This window comes from Chiloscyllium plagiosum, chromosome 11 (genome assembly GCF_004010195.1).
Source record: "Chiloscyllium plagiosum isolate BGI_BamShark_2017 chromosome 11, ASM401019v2, whole genome shotgun sequence".
In the NCBI taxonomy this organism is placed as follows: domain Eukaryota; kingdom Metazoa; phylum Chordata; class Chondrichthyes; order Orectolobiformes; family Hemiscylliidae; genus Chiloscyllium; species Chiloscyllium plagiosum.
In genome coordinates this window covers 5197662-5216493 of record NC_057720.1, presented here as the reverse complement: position 1 = coordinate 5216493, position 18832 = coordinate 5197662, and the positions used below count along the sequence as shown (strand labels likewise).

Sequence of the window (18832 nt, the reverse complement as noted above, 5' to 3'; positions counted from 1 at the left end):
GCCCTGGAGTTGAAGTGTTCCGAGGCGGAAGAAGACTCCTGTTAGACCTCAGCTGGCGTTTTATGGCGTTGCATTGTGGGAAGGATGTAAATGCATTTGAGAGAGTGCAGAAGGTTTATAAGAATGGTTCCAGAAATGAGGAACTTAATCTTTGAGGGATAGATTGAGGAAGTTTGGGACTGTTCTCCTTGGAGAGAAGAAGGCTAAGAGATCTAATCAAGGTTTTAAAAATTATAAGTAGGCTGAATAGTGCAGATTAGAAAAAGCTATACCCGCTTGCAAAGGAATAAGAAGAGGCCATAAATTTTAGTGATCTGCAAAGGTGAAGTGTGGAAAAAAACATTTTCACACACAGGAAGTTATTGAGGTATGTAAAACACTGCCTGGAACTGTGGGAGAAACAGGGTCAATGAAGGTGTTCAGGAGGCTTTGGTTGATTATTTGGATAAAAATAATGCACAGGGTTTTTTTGGGGGGGGAGGTGGCGGGGTAGAGGTATGGTACAGCACATTGACACTAGGTGTTGATGTGCCACCACAGACATAATTGCCCAAATTGCCAATATCTGTAACAATAGTCAGATTCATTTCAATGATGACAAATTAGTCTGTGAGATTTTGTGACGGTGGGCAGTAAAATTTATTCTTCACAAAGAGAAGGTAGACAGGAAGGAACATTTTCCCCTTAATGGCAGGGTCAGTAACCAGAGGGCATTGACTTCAAGGAAGGGGCAGAAGGTTATAGAGGAGATGAAATTTTTCACCCAGAGGATGTTGGGAATTTGGAACTCGCCTGTAAGGGTGGTAGAGACAGAAACCCTCAACACTTAAAAATTATTTTTAGATGTGTACTTATGATGCCAAGGCATACAAAACTATGGTTTAAGTGCTGGTAAATGGTATTGGAATAGTTTGTTTGTTGTTTTGGACCAGCGTGGGTGTGATTATATTGGAGAATGCCTGTAGTGAATTCATCATCATCATCAGTAATGTTGCTGTGGTAGCACCATGTTTGATGTTAAAAAGAAAATGCTCCACTGTATCCTCAAGTAATGGCATTTGTTCCTTTCTAGTGTTTGCCTCTGGAGTCTTAGCTCCTAGACTATCATTGGGGTAGCTTAAAAGAATAGTGACATTCCATTGCACTAAATTTTATTTAGTATTCATATTGGTACTTCCCAGAAAATATACTGAGTGGTAGTTATAGAAGTGCCCTTGCTAAAATATGAATAGCTACCCATATGCACTAGTGAACAGACATTTTGTAAAGCAGAGAACATTGGAAATTGCAACTGGGAGCACACATCATCTTGCATCTAGTCACTTTTTGTTGATCAAGAGCCATTGTCATTTCTCAGCTGAGAGAAGTATGAGTCTTTTGACTTGCTTTGAGTAAGCACGGATGGTGAGTAAAGCTTTAGATATAAGCAGCATCTTAAATACTGCTCTTGTTTACTAAACATATTAAGAATCAATTTTCTAGCTAAATTCTATTTAAATATTTATATCAGAGTTCATTAGTGTTGCTGAAAGGGAGCTAAGGGTTTCAACAAAATTGATCTTGAAAAAACATTTGTCTTTTGTGATGTTACTGGATGATAGTAACAGCTTTGCATATTTCTAATAGTACGTTGCCTGACGGCTCCCTAATTAAGGTTAGGAGTTTTGCAATCGGAGTTGAAAAATGTGATGCTGGAAAAACACAGCAGGCCAGGCAGCATCCAAGGAGCAGGAGAATCGACGTTTCGGGCATTAGCCCTTCTTCAAGGGCTTGTGCCCGAAACGTCGATTCTTCTGCTCCTCGGATGCTGCCTGGCCTGCTGTTTTTCCAGCACCACATTTTTCAATTCTGATCTCCAGCATCTGCAGTCCTCACTTTCTCCTAGCTTTGCAATCTGAGTCATACAACATGGAAACAGTTCAACCAGTCCACACCAACCATAGTTCTAAATTCAACTAGTTCCAGATTCAACTAGTCCCACCTGCCTGTGCCTAGCCCATATCCCTTCAACCTTTCCTGGTCATGAACTTATCCAAATGACTTAAACGTGTAACTGTACCTGTATCCATCACTTTATCTGGCAGTTCATTCCACACACAAATTACTTGGTGTAAAAAAAAAAGTTGCCCCTCATCTCCTTTTTAAATCTTTCTCATGTCACCTTAAACATATGCTGTGAATTTTGTACTCACTCACTATAAGGAAAAGACACATGTCATTCACCTTATCTATGCCCCTCATGATTTTATAAACCTCAATAAGGTCACCCTTAATCTCCTACAATCTAGTGAAAAAGGCGCCAGTCTATTTTTATATCTCAAATCCTCCATTTCCAGCAATATCCTGGTAAACCTTTTCTGAACCCCCTCCAATTTAATAGTATATTTAACAGGCGACCAGAACTGCGCACAGTGCTCCAGAAGAGGCCTCACCAGCATCATGTACAACCTCAACATAATGTCCCAACTCCATATTTAAAAGTCTAAGTAATGAAGGCTAGCATGCTAAATGCTTCTTAACCACTCTATCTATCTGTGACAAAAATTTCAAAGAATTATTACCTGAACCCCTAACTCTGTTCTGCAACACTACCCAAGGCCCTACATTAACTGTATAAGTCATATCCTTGTTTGGATTACCAAAATGCAATACCTTGCACTATCCAAAGTAAATTCCACTTGCCACTTCTCAGCCCATCGACCCACTTGATCAAGATCTCTTTGTAATGTTAGCCTTCGTCATTGTCAATTGTACCACCAATTTTGGTGTCATCCACAAACTTACTAATTATTCCTCCTGTATTGTCATCCAAATCCATTTATACAAAAAAACAAAAGTAGACCCAGTACCAATCCCTGTGGAACACTGCTGGTCACAAGCCTCTAGTCCAAAAACCACCTTCCACCACTACCCTGTCCTACTGTCAAGCCAATTTTGTATCCAATTGACAAGCTCACCCTGAATCCCGTGTGATCTAACTTTACTAATTACTCTACCATTTGGAGCCTTGTCAAAGCTTTACTAAACTAGGCAAAAGTGAGTACTGCAGATAATGGAAACCAGAGTCTAGATTAGATTAGGTTAGATTACTTAGTGTGGAAACAGACCCTTCGGCCCAACAAGTTCACACCGCCCCGCCGAAGCGCAACCCACCCATACCCCTACATCTACCCCTTACCTAACACTACGGGCAATTTAATATGGCCAATTCACCTGACCTGCGTGTCTTTGGACTGTGGGAGGAAACCGGAGCACCCGGAGGAAACCCACGCAGACACGGGGAGAATGTGCAAACTCCACACAGTCAGTCGCCTGAGGCGGGAATTGAACCCGGGTCTCTGGCGCTGTGAGGCAGCAGTGCTAACCACTGTGCCACCGTGCTGCCTGACCTGTGCTTTTCCAGCACCACTCTAATCGAGACAAAGCTTTACTAAAGTCCAAGTAAACAACATCTACCACTCAGCCCTCAGTCTTTTTGGTTACCTGATTAAAAATTGTTAGTGAGAAACTATTTTCCTCATCCAAAACTATGCTGACTATCCCTAATTAGTCCTTGCCTATCCAAATGCATGTAAATCCTACCTGTCAGACTCATCTCCAACAACTTACCCAACACAGATGCCAGACTCAAAGTTGTATCTTTTCCAGGTTTTTCCTTACAGCCTGCCTTAAACAATGACGCAACATTAGCCACCCTCCAATCCTCGTATACAGGTACAAATATTTCTGCTAAGGCCCTGCAATTTCATCCCTGACTTTCCACAATGACAAATAATCTGCGTGCTTTTGTGACGATGGGCAGTGAAATTTGTTTTTCACAAAGAGAAGGTAGACAGGAAGAAACATTTTCCCCTTAATGGCAGGGTCAGTAACCAGAGGGCATTGACTTCAAGGAAGGGGCAGAAGGTTATAGAGGAGATGAAATTTTTCACCCAGAGGATGTTGGGAATCTGGAACTCGCCTGGAAGGGTGGTAGAGACAGAAACCCTCAACACTTAAAAATTATTTTTAGATGTGTACTTATGATGCCAAGGCATACAAAACTGGGATACACTTAATCAGGTCCTGGAGATTTATCTATCTTAGTTTTTTAAGACCTCCAGCATTTCCTCTTCTGTAATGTGAACTGTTTTCAATACATCAATATTTATTTCTCTAAGTTCTCTCACCTCCGGTTCTCTCCACAGGAAAAACTGACGTGAAATATTAATTTAATTTCTCTCATCTCCTGAGGTTCAACACAAAGAAACCTTGTTGATCTTTCAAGGATCTTACTCTCTCTCTCATTGGTTGCTGTCTTGCTCTTAATATAGTCTAGAATCTTTTTGTATTATCTTATCTGCCAAGGCTACCTCAACACCCTTTTGCCATCCTGATTTTCTTCTTAAGAATGCCCCTATACTATACTCTTCAAGAATTTCGGTTGATCCAGTTGTCTGTATCCAATAATGATTCTTTATTTATTCTTGACTAGAGCTTCAATGTTTTTATTCATTCATTGTTCCCTAAGCTTACCAGTCTTGCCTTTCACGTGAACAGAAACATAATGCTTCTGAGCTCTTGTAATTATATTTTTGAAGGCCTCCTACTTGTCAATCATCTCTTGGCCTGTGAACAGTGTAATCCAATCAACTTTTGAAAGTTCTTAATAAAAACTGAAAGAAGTGCAGATGCTGTAAATCAGAAACAAAAACAGAAGTTGCTGGAAAAGCTCAGCAGGTTTGGCAGCATCTGAGAACAGAAATCAAAGTTAACGTGTTGGGTTCGAGGGTCACTGAACCAGCAACTTCTGTTTTTGTTTTGAGCATTCTTGTTTATATCCTCAAAATTTGCTGTACTCCAGTTAAGAACTTGAACTTTTATAAAGTTAAAAATCACAACACCAGGTTATAGTCCAACAAATTTATTTGGAAGCACTAGCTTTCGGAGCGCTGCACCTTCATCAGATGGTTATGGAGAATAAGATCGTAAGACACAGAATTTATAGCAAACGTTTACAGTGTGATGTAACTGAAATTATATATTGAAAAAGACCTGGATTGTTTAAGTCTTTCATCTTTTAGAATGATCATGCTGGTTTCAGTTCTTTCACATGTAAATCGCAGAACATTTAAAAGTTACATTTTCAAGTGAACTTTAACAATTGGAGTCATGTCGGCCCAGCTAATGCATTGAAGGTGTGAGCTGCCCAGGGTGAGACTGTCTGTGCCACAATAGTCCGACTGGTTCTAATGTAAAAAACTGATTTACAGAATCTTACATCGATTCATGCAGTTTTGAGCTAAGTAAAATGTAATTCTGCAAGTACAAGTTCACCCCACAAACTTGTGCATGTGTGGGAGTGGGGGTGAGGGCCGGGCATATGAGTGTCTGAGAGACTGTGTGTGTGTGTGTGTGTGTGTGTGTGTGTGTGTGAGAGAGAGAAAGTGTAAAGGGTATAAGTTTAAGTGGGTGCATGTGAGAGTGTGGGAGTGTATGAGAGAGGTTGTGTGTGAGAGAATAGTGCAATAGGGTAACCTGTAGTGTGACATAAACCCAAAGTCCCGGTTGAGGCCATCCCCATGGGGACTGAACTTGGCTATCAGCCTCTGCTCGGCCACTCTTCATTGTTGCCTGTCCTGAAGTCTGCCTCGGAGGGTGGTCATCCGAAGGTCTGAGGTCGAATGTCCCAGAACGCTGAAGTGTTCTCTGACTGGGAGGGAACACTCCTGTCTGTTGATTGTTGTCCAGTGTCAATTCATCTGTTGCCGTAGCCTCTGCTTGGTCTCTCAAATGTACCATGTCTCAGGGTATCCTTGCCTGCAGCATATGAGATTAGACAACGTTGACTGAGTCGCATGAGTACCTGCCACAATCATGATGGGAGGTGTCCCCACATGTAATGTTGATATCCATGTTGACTCTCTGACATGTCTTGCAGCGCCTACTGTGACAGGGTTGTATGGTGTTGTCCTGAAAGCCGGGCAGTTTGCGACAAACAATGACCAGTTTGAGGTTTGGTGGCTATTTAAAGGTGAGAAATGGAGGTGTGAGGAAGGTCTTGGTGAGGTGCTCATACTCATTGATAATGTGTTGCAGATCGTGAAGAACACGGTCTGCAACACCGATGGGCGGCACGGTGGCACAGTGGTTAGCACTGCTGCCTCACAGCGCCGGAGACCTGGGTTCAATTCCTGCCTCAGGCGACTGTGTGGAGTTTGCACGTTCTCCCCGTGTCTGCGTGGGTTTCCTCCGGGTGCTCCGGTTTCCTCCCACAATCCAAAAGATGTGCAGGTCAGGTGAATTGGCCATGCTAAATTGCCCGTAGTGTTAGGTAAGGGGTAAATGTCGGGGTATGGGTGGGTTGCGCTTCGGCGGGTCGGTGTGGACTTGTTGGGCCGAAGGGCCTGTTTCCACACTGTAATGTAATGTAATCTAATCTAATCTAATCTAATCAAACAGGGCGTAGTTTTTCAGTTCCTGGGAAGTACTAGACAACGAAGGGTACCCTAATGGTTGCAGTTCGTGTCTGTCTCCTGAGGAGGTCATTACAGTTTCTCGCTGTGGCATGTCGGAACTGTAAATTTTTACTATAAATTCTGTGTTAGGATTGAGCCCTCCACTATCACCTGACGAAGGAGCATCGCTCCGAAAGCTCGTTGTGCTTCCAATTAAACCTGTTGGACTATAACCTGGTGTTGTGTGATTTTTAACTTAGTCCCAAAGTATTCCCCTACTAAGAGCGACATGGTGGCACAGTGATTAGCACTGTTGCCTCACCGAGCCAAAGACCTGGGTTCAATTCCTGCCTGTCTGTGTGGAGTTTGCACATTCTCCCCGTGTCTGCGTTTCCTCCGGGTGCTCCGGTTTCGTCCCACAGTCCAAAAATGTGCAGATTAGGTGAATTGGCCGTGCTAAATCTTAGCAGGACTTATACACTTAATGGTAAGGTCCGAGGGAGTGTTGCTGAACAAAGAGATCTTGGAGTGCAGGTTCATAGCTCCTTGAAAATGGAGTCGCAGGTAGACAGGATAGTGAAGAAGGCGTTTGGTATGCTTTCCTTTATTGGTCAGAATATTGAGTACAGGAGTTTGGAGGTCATGTTGCGTCTGTAGAGGACATTGGTTAGGCCACTGTTGGAATATTGCATGCAATTTTGTTCTCCTTCCTATCGGAAAGATGTTGCAAAACTTGAAAGGGTTCAAAAAAGATTTACAAGGATGTTGCCAGGGTTGGAGGATTTGAGCTATAGGGAGAGGCTGAAAAGGCTGGGGCTGTTTTCCCTGGAGCATCGAGGCTGAGGGGTGACCTTATAGAGTTTTACAAAATTATGAGGGACATGGATAGGATAAATAGACAAAGTCTTTTCCCTGGGGTCGGGGAGTCCAGAACTAGAGTGCATAGGTTAGGGTGAGAGGGAAAGATATAAAAGAGACCTAAGGGGCAACTTTTTCACGCAGAGGGTGGTACGTGTATGGAATGAGCTGCCAGAGGAAGTGGTGGAGGCTGGTACAATTGCAACATTTAAGAGGCATTTGGATGGGTATATGAACAGGAAGGGTTTGGAGGGATATGGGCCAGGTGCTGGCAGGTGGGATTAGATTGGGTTGGGATATCTGGTTGGCATGGACAGGTTGGACCGAAGGATCTGTTTCCATGCTGTACATCTCTCTGACTCTGTAAATTGCCCGTAGTGTTAGGTGAAGGGGTAAATGTAGGAGAATGGATCTGGGTGGATTGCTGTTCGGAGGGTCAGTGTGAACTTTTTGTGCCGAAGGGCCTGTTTCCACAGTGTAAGTAATCTAATTTAAACACATCAGTCACTTCCTGCCTTATTTCCCAAGTGAAAGTCAAGTTTGACAAGTAGTAGTTTCTTGAATATTTATTTCAAATGGATGTCCAGTTGAAATAGACATTTCAACATTTGAAATTGATCACATAAATAATTGATAAAGTATTGAACAAGTTTGCTTTAGTAATGCTTGCAAACTGACTCATAAAGTGCATTGATTCAGAACCAACATTTTGCAGCTTGGAATGGAAAATGTGATTTGACTGTGAAAGAAAGTTTTTTGATGTCAATTATTTATGACCTGGTCAGCTTTTTCGGCTGCTTTAAAGGTTTTAGCATACAGATTGAAGGGTCCTTTTTGTATAAATGTTAGTAGTAAGAAAAGTTAATGAAAGAGAAACTTCTACATTTTCTGGCTTTTAGGTTATAGATGAATCTGAGTTATTTTTGCAATTAGGAGAGGGATGAGGTTAACAAATGAAAACTTGTGGCCCACAGGCATCATAAATTAAACTTTTAGCCATATTTGCTTTATAAAATGGAGAATTACAATAAGGTTATGTTTCAACAAAGTGAAAATTTCAGCCAAAGTAATTTTGAACTAATAAACTATTTTTGTTACACTGGCTTTGCTTTTGTAGCAAAAAATCAAAGTTCTGTGGTATAAGGAATGCACAGAGCAGCTTGTTAACCACTTTGCCTAAGCTTTAGAACACTTCATTTTCAGTCTTCAAAATGAAAATAGATCTTTTCCCACCTATCCTGTGACCATAATCTTCAAAATCACATGCACAATTAATACCCCCCCCCCCCAGTTCAATCATTCTGCCATCTCTCTAATAACACCATGCTTGATGATGAAATCTCCCATCTGCATGCCCTGACAAAAGTAGTCTAAACATTTGGCAGGTTTATCCAGAGGCTTTGGAGAACATGCAAGTTTTTCTCCCCCATGAAGGATGTACAGGAAAAGAGAGGCCTTCGTTTATATATGCATAAGTCATTACAGATGGAAAGAATGGCTAACAAAGCTGACAGCATTGTGTGATTTATTACAAGGAGTGTAAAGTACAAGAGTAGGAGGATATCTTGAGCCTAGATAAGATATTAGACCTCACCTGAAGTTATGGGTGCCACACTCAAGGATACGCACACATTAGAGAGAGTCCAGAAAAGGTTTACAAAAATGTCACCAGAGATGAGAAAGTTCAGTTATGAAAATAAATTGGAGCAGTTGGGACTGTTTCCTTGGGGAGGAGAAAGTTAAGAGGAAATTGTATAGACTTTTTCGAAAGAGATCTGTGGGCAGGGCAGACAATGAGAAGCTGTTCCTGCTCAAAAAAAAGAGTAAGAATGCGAGGGCGGTGATTTCAGTGATTTGCAAAAAATAATGTGATAGGAGAAAACTCTCACAGCAAATGATTCTGATCTGGAAAGTGCAGCCAGAAAGTGTGCTGGAGGCAGGTTCAATCAAGGTATTCAGAGGGTGTTGGATGATTGCTTGAATAAATGTAATATGCAGGGTCACAGGGAAAGGCAGAGAGAATGACACTTGGTTACCATGCTCATTCAAAGAATTAGTGCTGACGCAATGAGCCAAATGGCCTCCTTCTGCATCATAACAGCTCTGCGATATTGTGAAATCTACCAGACAGGGATTCTCAAGTCAGTTTTCTATGGCTTCAGATATGGACAATCTACTGACATTACAATTTACAATGTATTCCAGCTTCACTGCTTCATATCAGTCTGCAACATCAATTGGCAGGGAAAAATATTCTAACACCGAAGTTTTTGACAGTTTGCCACATACATGATTGTGAGAACAAGCTCATCGGGGTTCAGCTTTATTGGTTTTGACCATGTAATTCACATAGATTCATAGAATAGAATCATAGAATCTGTACAGTATGGAAGCAGGCTATTTGGCCCAACAGGTTCACACCATCCCTCCCAAGGCCCTTCCGCCTACTGTAACCCTACATTTCCCATGGCTTATCCACCTAGCCTGCACGTGCTTGGACGCAGTGGACAATTTAGCACGACCAATCCTCCTAACCACCACATGAAGTCCTCCTACCAATAAAGATAGGATATTGCAGCAGGAAAGCATAGAATCTCTGTTATTGGACATCATAACATTCAATCCAATGACATTCCAAAAGCCTAGCTCAGTGGAAATGTTTCTGGCTGGACCCAAACAGAGAAGTTTTCATCATCAGGCAATCTCATATCTAAGAAGATTAAGTCAAAAACCTGCAGAAAAAGATGATTTGAGCAGAATGTAGCATCAAAATATAACTGTAGCATCCAGTTTAATGTACAGGAAGCAGCTCTCCCATGTTGAACAACTGACAGTTTTGTTTCTTATTCATTCATTAGTTTTAATTGATAGAGATTCTGTATGTAGCATTGCAAGCCTTTCTTCAAGGTCAGGTTATAGTGTCATGTCTGTATTGCTGCACAGAACGCTATGCAAAAGGTGACTTGGTGGAGTCTGGCTTGTACTGCTGAAGTCTGCTGCCATATCGGTTACAGAGTTTGAGGTTCTGACAGACCTCTGAAGTAGGTGGAACTCCAACTTGGACCTTCTAGTCCTTCCAGAGATAAGGAGACTACCACTGCAAATAGGGCTCTCAGCCCAATGATTAGCCCTTTCCTGTAAAATGACCATGGTGATGTGGCTATTTCCTCCTGTCACCTTCGTTAAGAGGCTGACTTTGAAGGAAAGGCACTGCTGCAATTCGAATTCAGAATCTCCTGTGTACGAGCAAATTTCTTAAATTCTACTAGGATTTGTGGGCTAAATAACTGAGATAGAGTTAAAAATCTCAACACCAGGTTATCGTCCAACAGGTAACCTGGTGTTGAGATTTTTAACCTTGTCCACCCCAGTCCAACACCTGCACCTCCAAATCATTACTTCGACCTAAATCATAACATAGTCTTCTGCCTTGATTTGCTTTGGACATAGGCAGTATAAACCAGTTATGACCCAGCTGAAACTAGTTATGCTGTTGATTCCTGAAAAGTAACTGCAATGTGAATATATCAACCAATCCCTGTGTTGCATTTAATAAATTCCACTTAACAGTAAAATTTCTTTTCAGTTTAAATCTAGCTGTTGGCCTTATAGTTTCAGATTTAGTTAGTGTTGGCCTTCTCTTGGCTCAAGATCTGCTAGGACCTATTGTACAGGAATTGACTGTTTGTACAGAGTTAATCGTTACATGATCGCTTGTTGGTAATGCCGTTACCACAACCTGTCTGAGTCCCTGGCATTGTGCCTGAGTGTTAGGCTGTTCGATCATGGGAGCTTTCACAGTCAAGCTAGACTCTGGTCATTTGTCCATACGTTCTTATGTTGGCAAAAGAAGTCAAATTTTTTACTCTTTCTCAGTAATAAGTGTTAATCAACTTTGCACCCACGCAATCTGCAGTTTTATAGTACTTGTGTCTCTTTAATAGTGGTAGGCTTTAAAAGAGGATTTTCAGTTCTCAAAGTTGATTACCAGATTTATAGGTTAAGATACCCATCATTATCATTTATCAAACAGATGTGCTATCACTTTAAGGAGAAGTCCTGTTTTTAAACTACTGATCTTTTGTTTAATTCAATTATTCAAGTTGCTGCTTTCAGTATAATGACTTTGACAGAGCTCTCACCAAGTAGTACTTCACCCTAGTGGTAAAGGCCTTAAAACCAACTCCATTGCAATCTGAAATTGTACGGCTGGATCATCTTAACAGTTCAAGTAGATATAAAACAAAGTATGATATTTCCATTGTTGCGTTTCTTTGATTATCCTACCGAATTCTATATTACTTGTAGTTTTCTCTTAAATTTTTAAAGATGTTTGAAATATATATGGGAGAGATACGGTGAAAAATTCAACATTCAGCTAATCTAGAATGACTATGACTCTATAATGTTATGGCTATGGTTAGTACTCAGCGACTTTGAATTTTTGCACTGAAAAGATTTGTCATTTGATGCTAAAGACAGCTTTGCTAAACCCAGCATGAAGCCTCTTGATTTTATATACCTATTTATAGTCAGCTAAATACTTATGACAAATTCTCATTCTTTCACAACAGAATTGGAGCAAATAATGCAGATAGCTTAACAAAAGTGGAATTTGCTCTTCTAATAATCGTATATTCACAACCTTAAGGGGAGAGTTACTGGATAGTGATCATTATCAACACCACCTACAGCATTTTTTTCTGTTTCCCTAGTTCCAGACTACTGCAGTTGTATTAACCCACTTATAGATATTTTTAATCATCCTGTTATGCCACATCTCTGGAGCAGGTTGGACTTGAGCCAGATCTCCTGGCTCACAGGGAGAGACACTGCCACAAGACCCCATTATATAGATGTTTTGAATCAACGCCTCTCTAGACCAGATGGGACTTGAACCCAGGGCTTAGGGGCGCTACCAATATGTACCACAGGAGCCCTTTAACTGACTTAAACCCTAACTTATATCAGATATCTGTGCGTGAATGAGGCATCAAACATGCCCTGGTCTGACTAATTTAGAGGGTACCTCAGGCTAATCCTCACTGAAAATCAGGCTGGTATAGAAATTAAATGGTTGGGGAAGGAGAAAGGAAACAGCCCATTGTGTGGAAAATAACTTTGTCTTGATTCCAGGAGAATAAGAAAATCAAGCTTCACTTTGAATTAATGAAATGAAAAATCTGGTAAAAAGCTAGACTCAGTAAGCTTGTCATTGAAAAGCACCATCTGGTTCTCTGATATCCTTTCAGAAAAGCAATCTCCCATCCTTACCTGGTCAGACCTGCATGTGACTCCAGACCCATTGAAATGTATGGACTCTTACCTACTCTCAGCATATAAAGCTGGGCCGCAAGCAATGCCAATATCCCGTGAATGTATTTCAAAAAATGTACAGACCTAAAATACACACACTCGTCATCTAAATCTTAAAATAAAATACCAAATATTTAAATTATTCAAATGCAGAATGATACACACTTTTTACTGATATACTTCCGTTATCTAATTTTATAATTTAAAAAATTGGATTTTCTTTGTTAGTGCTTCCAATTCTTTACACCTCTATCTGTAAAGAATTATCAAAGTTTTAATGAAATTGAAATTTTGAATCTTTCTACTTGTTAATGTCTGAGTAAACCTGACTGCTCAGTGCACTGAGTGATATTTTGTTGGGAGCAAGAGAGTTCATGGAATGAAAAGAAACCTGCTTTGGACCCACGTGCAGACTTCTGCTTGATAATTAAATAAACAGAAATGTCCGCACATGCACGCTTTTGTCATGATCAGCATGTGAAAATGGAAAAATGCAATACAACTATTTGAAATTTGTTGTACTGTTGTGAATTAAAGTAAATTATTAGTCTGCTTCTGCAAATCTGCCCTGAAAGTACCTTGCAAAAGTCTTGTGTTTGGTGTTGTAAAAGTATCTTCTTTTGTGTTTATTTGTGCAGGTGCTCTTTTTCTGGAATTTCATTCGTAACTTGTTTAGTGCAGGGGTGGAAAAATTGTTCTGGGAATTAACTCTGTAGAGCCATCTCCATTAGTTGGATTTTTAAGAGCTAGGTGGTAGGTTAGAAAAAAGGGCTGCAAATTTGATATCCAGACATGTGTTCTAATTGGACAAATGTTTATGACCCTTCCAACTATTATTCCAGTGTATACACATTTGGAACTGAGAGAGCTTGCTATGTCACATTCCTGATGCCGGACAATTCACAAGACAATTTTTAAGATTAAATGTATTTGTTCACGATCAGATACTTTGTGTTCTCCTTTTTTCAATCTCCTTCCACCTTGCAACAAATACTTCTCTTAGTTAAATTCATTGACTTAACCATTATGCTAATGTAGCATCAAATCATTCCTAAGGTGAAGTTCACAATGTTATCTTGAGAACACTTGAGGGCAGAAAAACAAAAAGCGATTAAAAGCTAGAAGTTCCCTTCAAGGTTCTATATTAAGACTTACAGGGATTAATTGGCTCTGCAGTAGTTAGAGAAGTTAGAACTTCATTCCCTGATCCTCACTTTTTCCACTACCTTGTTGGCTATGGTGGTTTACTAACTTAAGTGTAGAAAACGTTTAAATGATGATCTTAATTTTGGTAGTGTGAAATGTACTATGTGTTGTATTTGTAATTCATCCTTTCTACTGTGGTTAAATTCATGAACTTTTTTCTCTCCTTTTCTTCTCGTCATCTCATCCCTTTGGTTACTTGGGGTGAATTGTCCTGAAAACCTTTGATGAACTGTAGAGACCTTTGGTATGCGTGTTATTTCGTAAGAAGCCCAAAGTCATAGAAAGTCAATTTTTTGAAAACATTAAAATGAAGTGCCTTAGCGAAAATATTAGTTAGAATTAAATGAAAGACGAGCACTAAAGAAATTACAAGTTTTCATTTGCATAGCGTATATTTCATCTACAATTAAATGTCAAAATGGTCCCACATAGTTTAGAGAAAACCATGCATATAAACTTCTGATTTTTGAAATGTAAATCATGCAAAAAATGCATCAATTTTATATTTCCTGCTGAACATTTATTGGCATTACTATAAAAGTCATCTACTTTCTCAGGATCTGTGCAGCGACCCTAACCATACTTGACCTAAACAAGAAAAGGGATCACTTTTCAATGGTGATTTGATTTGAGATCTAAAAGTTGCAACAGATCAGAAGAAAGTCAGATTGACCTTTCACAAATTGTCTTTACAGAAATCAAAAATTCAACCTTCTGTGACTATGAGCAGCTTTGTTTTGCATTGTTTCATAGCTATTGTGTGTCTTTGCCTGTGGTCATTATGCATTCCAATTCATTGCTGAATAGCTGTTAACATTAAAACTTGCTTGCCTAGCTGCTGCTTTGGGTTTTGTTTTTTTAAAAGTTGTGTGTTGCGAACTCGTAGCACTCGCTACAAGTTCTGATTAAAATACTCAACTGAGAAGCTTAAAATGTGTGCAAAAGAAATGTTAAAAAATATAGTTTGATATCTTGTGTATAAGTAGTTTTACATGTCTGGTGATCTTTAAGAAGATTTGATTTTAAATATTTATATTTGCTATGATATACTACTTATACACTTGATACTGTAATTGTCGTTTTCATAAGCTATGCTTCTAACATCTCCTTTATTATTTTAACCATAAATCTATCTTTGTTTTATAGTGAAAGAGTTCTTAGCCAAAGCCAAAGAAGATTTCTTAAGAAAATGGGAAAGTCCACCACAGGTATGTGTTGGATTGTTATGCTCCTACATTAATGCCTAATATCAATAATGTGCAGGAATGACTTCAAGGCCACTTGTAGGATGAAATCAGAGGGGAGGGAACTGAGAACATTGGGTGTTTGTGTATACACTGAATCCATCTCTTGTTTATATTGAAGTGTCTCTAGCAGTAAATCGCACATGAAGTTTTGGACAGTACCAGGCTTACATCTGTGGTCTTTGCTCTGTAAAAGACCAGAGGACTCAACGTAGAATTCTCCGATTTCAAATAACGTCCCTCCCCATTCCTTGAATCCCTTCCCAGCCCTTCTCCCTCCCTTCCACTGCTCCCTGCCACCAACTGAATTAATTCCTTCCATTGACCAACCAGGTCATGCCCTCTGCCTATCTTCACCTATCCCCACTTCATCACCCTGTCCCCACCTTCCCCTTTATCTGCAACTTCCCCACCCCCTCCCACCCCCATCCCTTCAGGATGGTTACACCCAAAACATCAACTTCTGCATCTCCTGATGCTGCCTGGCCTGCGGTGTTCTTTCGGCCTGCTTCCTGTCTACTTTACTCTGTAAAAAAAAACGCAGACTTCCTCACCAGATCAAGAAAGAATGGAAAATAGTTGAGACTGAGGCAGTCTGATGTTGTCAAGGGATTATTACTTTGCAAATGATTGCCCACACGTTTTCCTTGAGCTCAAATGTGAGGTGCATTCTTCACTCGAGTAGAAAGTTTAAAAGTAATGGGAGCTGTGAACTTAATAAATATCCAAGCAGGAATTTACTGTTGGAACATACCTTGGGTGACCCACTAAAATCTAATACTAAAAATATCAAGGTCAGGTTTTTGCACTTTTTCTTTCTTTTGAACCTTTGGGCTGCAATAATAACAGCATGAGAACCTTCGGATGTGGTTAGCTTTTACTTTGGGTACCGTACAAGTAGATTTAGCAGAGCATTTCCTCACATTTTAATCATTGGTAACTGGGTTTTTCGAGCAACAGCTCCAAATGTTAAGTTGTAATTTCTTTAAACTTCTCCTGTGAGGTTTTCACCCAGTTTTTCCTCTTTTCTTTTTATACACCTGATAGCACTTGCTGGTATGTGGTACCAACTGTCACCTGGCTACATTGGTCACGTAGCTATTTTTCAGGCAAAACACCGAAGAGAAACTATTAAAACCAAGCCAAGTTCTTCCGATAATCAGCATTTATTGAACAAAGAGCATATTTGATGGGCCAAATGGCCAACTCCTGCATCTTATGAACTTACAGTCACACGTGCTGCAATGTTCAGAGGAAGCTAACCGCAATTAGGCGCAGGCATCTGACTTTTTCCTTACTTAGATCTAAAATAGATCTAAACAACCAAATTAGTGCTATTCGATATGTAATCAGCAAAATTGACTTGGCACAGTGGTAGCTGATGGTTTCAGCCCTTTTAGAATTTAAGTATGTGGGTCTGTAATCTTCACTGGCTTGTTAATGCCTTTGCAGGCTACTCATACTCTGATTTTTCCAAAGTTAAATGGCATTGAAATTAGACCAGTTGATTTATTGCTGTCATTCAATATATATTATCTGAAGAACTAGTGGGCAAAATGTCTATCATTGGACATTTATTAATCAGTACTTTGTAGAAGCATTGATGCATCTATTTTGATGATTCGTGAGATTAGGTCAGAAGATTTAGACCATTTGGCTGATTGAGACTGCTGCACCATTTGATTATGGCTAATGGTGCAGCAGGTCAGGAAGCAACCAAGGAGCAGGAGAATCGATGTTTCTGGCATGAGCCCGAATTCCTGAAGAAGGGCTCATGTCCAAAACGGCGATTCCCCTGCTCCTTGGATGCTGCCTGACCTGCTGCGCCTTTCCAGCAACACAGTTTCAGCTCTGATCTCCAGCATCTGCAGTCCTCACTTTCTCCTAATGTTATTCAAGCCCATTCTCCTGCCATCTCCCTGTCACCTTTGACCTCTTTGCCAATCAGGAATCTATCTATCTCTATCTTAAATTCACTCAGTGACCGCAATGGATTCACCACTTTCTGGCTGAAGAAATTCCTCCTTATCTCCATTCTAAAGGGTTGTCCTTTCACTCTGAGGCTGGGTCCTCAGGTCCTAGTCTGTCCTACAAGTGGAATTGTCTTTTCAGTGTCTGTTCGATCCAACCCTCTTGTATTCTGTAAGTTTCAATCAGATCCCCTCACCCCATCCTCACAAACTCCAAGTACAGACCCAGAGTCTTCAACTGCTTCTCATATGACATGCCCTTCATCCCCAGGATCATTCTTGTAAACCTCCACTGGGCCCCCTCCAACACCAATTTCCTTTAGGAAAGGCTCCAGCCCGGAACATAGTTTTTCCTGCTCCCTTGGATACTGCCTGACCTGCTGTGCTTTTCCAGCAACACACACTCCACTCTGATCTTCAGCATCTGCAGACCTCATTGCAGCCTCTAACACCAGTACATCCTTCCTTCGATACGGGACACTCTCAATATTCCAAATGCAGTCTGACCAGAGCCTTAGGAGAAAGTGAGGACTGCAGATGCTGGAGATCAGAGCTGAAAATGTGTTGCTGGAAAAGCGCAGCAGGTCAGGCAGCATCCGAGGAGCAGGAGAATCGACATTTCGGGCATGAGCCCGAATTCCTGAAGAAGGGATCATGCCCGAAATGTCGATTCTCCTGCTCCTTGGATGCTGCCTGACCTGCTGCGCTGATCAGAGCCTTACACAATCTCAGTGGTGTATCTCTGCTGTTGTATTATAGCCCTCTCAAAATGAATTCTAGCATTGCACACTACTGCCTTTTCTGTTGTAAAACAAAAGCAGGAAATGCTGGAGAAAATCGGAAGGTTTGGTGTTATCTGTAGAGAGAAAGCAGAGTTATTGTTTTGAGTCTAGTAACCTTCTTCGAATTGTTTTGTTTGTGCTCTTTACTTTTGAATGCCCGGTTGTTGGGTTCTTTTCCTGAGGTTTCGCACATGAGATGCAATTCGCGCACACCAACTTCTGCAAACAGTTAAAGTTTATTAAAGCTTGTACAAGCTAGTTGACCCCATCGCAGGCTGCAAGGTTGAGTCAAAGTGAGGCCCTGAACAATGAAAACATATCCCCTTTATACAGGTTAGTTGGCCATGTCTACAGATGCTCTGGCTGCTCCCCCACAGTCACATGCCACTATAGACAGACCCCAGTTACTCCCGGTCTCATGTTACCCCAGGTACAATGGCAGGATGAGATCATCCTCTGAGATAATGGAAATGCTAATACCCTTATCCTGGGGAATCGATATGCAGACTATTTCCTGACTCAGTGATTACCCAAGACAATGCACATGCCACATAACAAGCTTCAAGGGATGGCCAGAAAGCATTTCTGGATGGAAGAGATTGAATGATAGTTTAACTTGCCAATAGCAAGCAGCAAATGACTGTGTCTAAATGAAGTGTGAATTACAATGGATGGTCATCTGTATTCTTTCATGTTTGTGGTCCCCACTCAAAGACCGTGCAGTTTAACCCTTTAATATTAGATTTAATATAAGAAGAGCAGAGCAGTAGTAATTGGGGACTCGATAGTTCGGGGCACAGATAGGCGGTTTTGTGGGAACGAGAGGGACTCACGTTTGGTATGTTGCCTCCCAGGTGCAAGGGTACGTGATGTCTCTGATCGTGTTTTCCGGGTCCTGGAGGGGGAGGGGGAGCAACCCGAAGTCGTGGTCCACATTGGCACCAACGACATAGGTAGGAGGAGTGCTGAGGATGTTAGACAGCCTTTCAGGGAGCTAGGTTGGAAGCTCAAAGTTAGAA

The 18832-nt window shown here is 40.9% G+C and overlaps 1 protein-coding gene across 4 annotated transcripts in view; it reads left to right on the top strand.

Annotated features, from left to right (window-relative positions):
• Window positions 1–18832, top strand: part of LOC122554117 (cAMP-dependent protein kinase catalytic subunit beta) — a 221348-nt gene that overhangs the window by 152664 nt on the left and 49852 nt on the right. For 2 of the 4 annotated variants that reach the window (XM_043698625.1, XM_043698623.1), the window contains exons 2-3: window positions 14053–14061; window positions 14964–15025. In XM_043698625.1, coding sequence (XP_043554560.1) covers window positions 14053–14061; window positions 14964–15025 — 71 coding nt within the window. The remainder of the gene's footprint in view (window positions 1–14052; window positions 14062–14963; window positions 15026–18832) is intronic. The other 2 variants (XM_043698626.1, XM_043698624.1) reach the window with 1 other exon arrangement.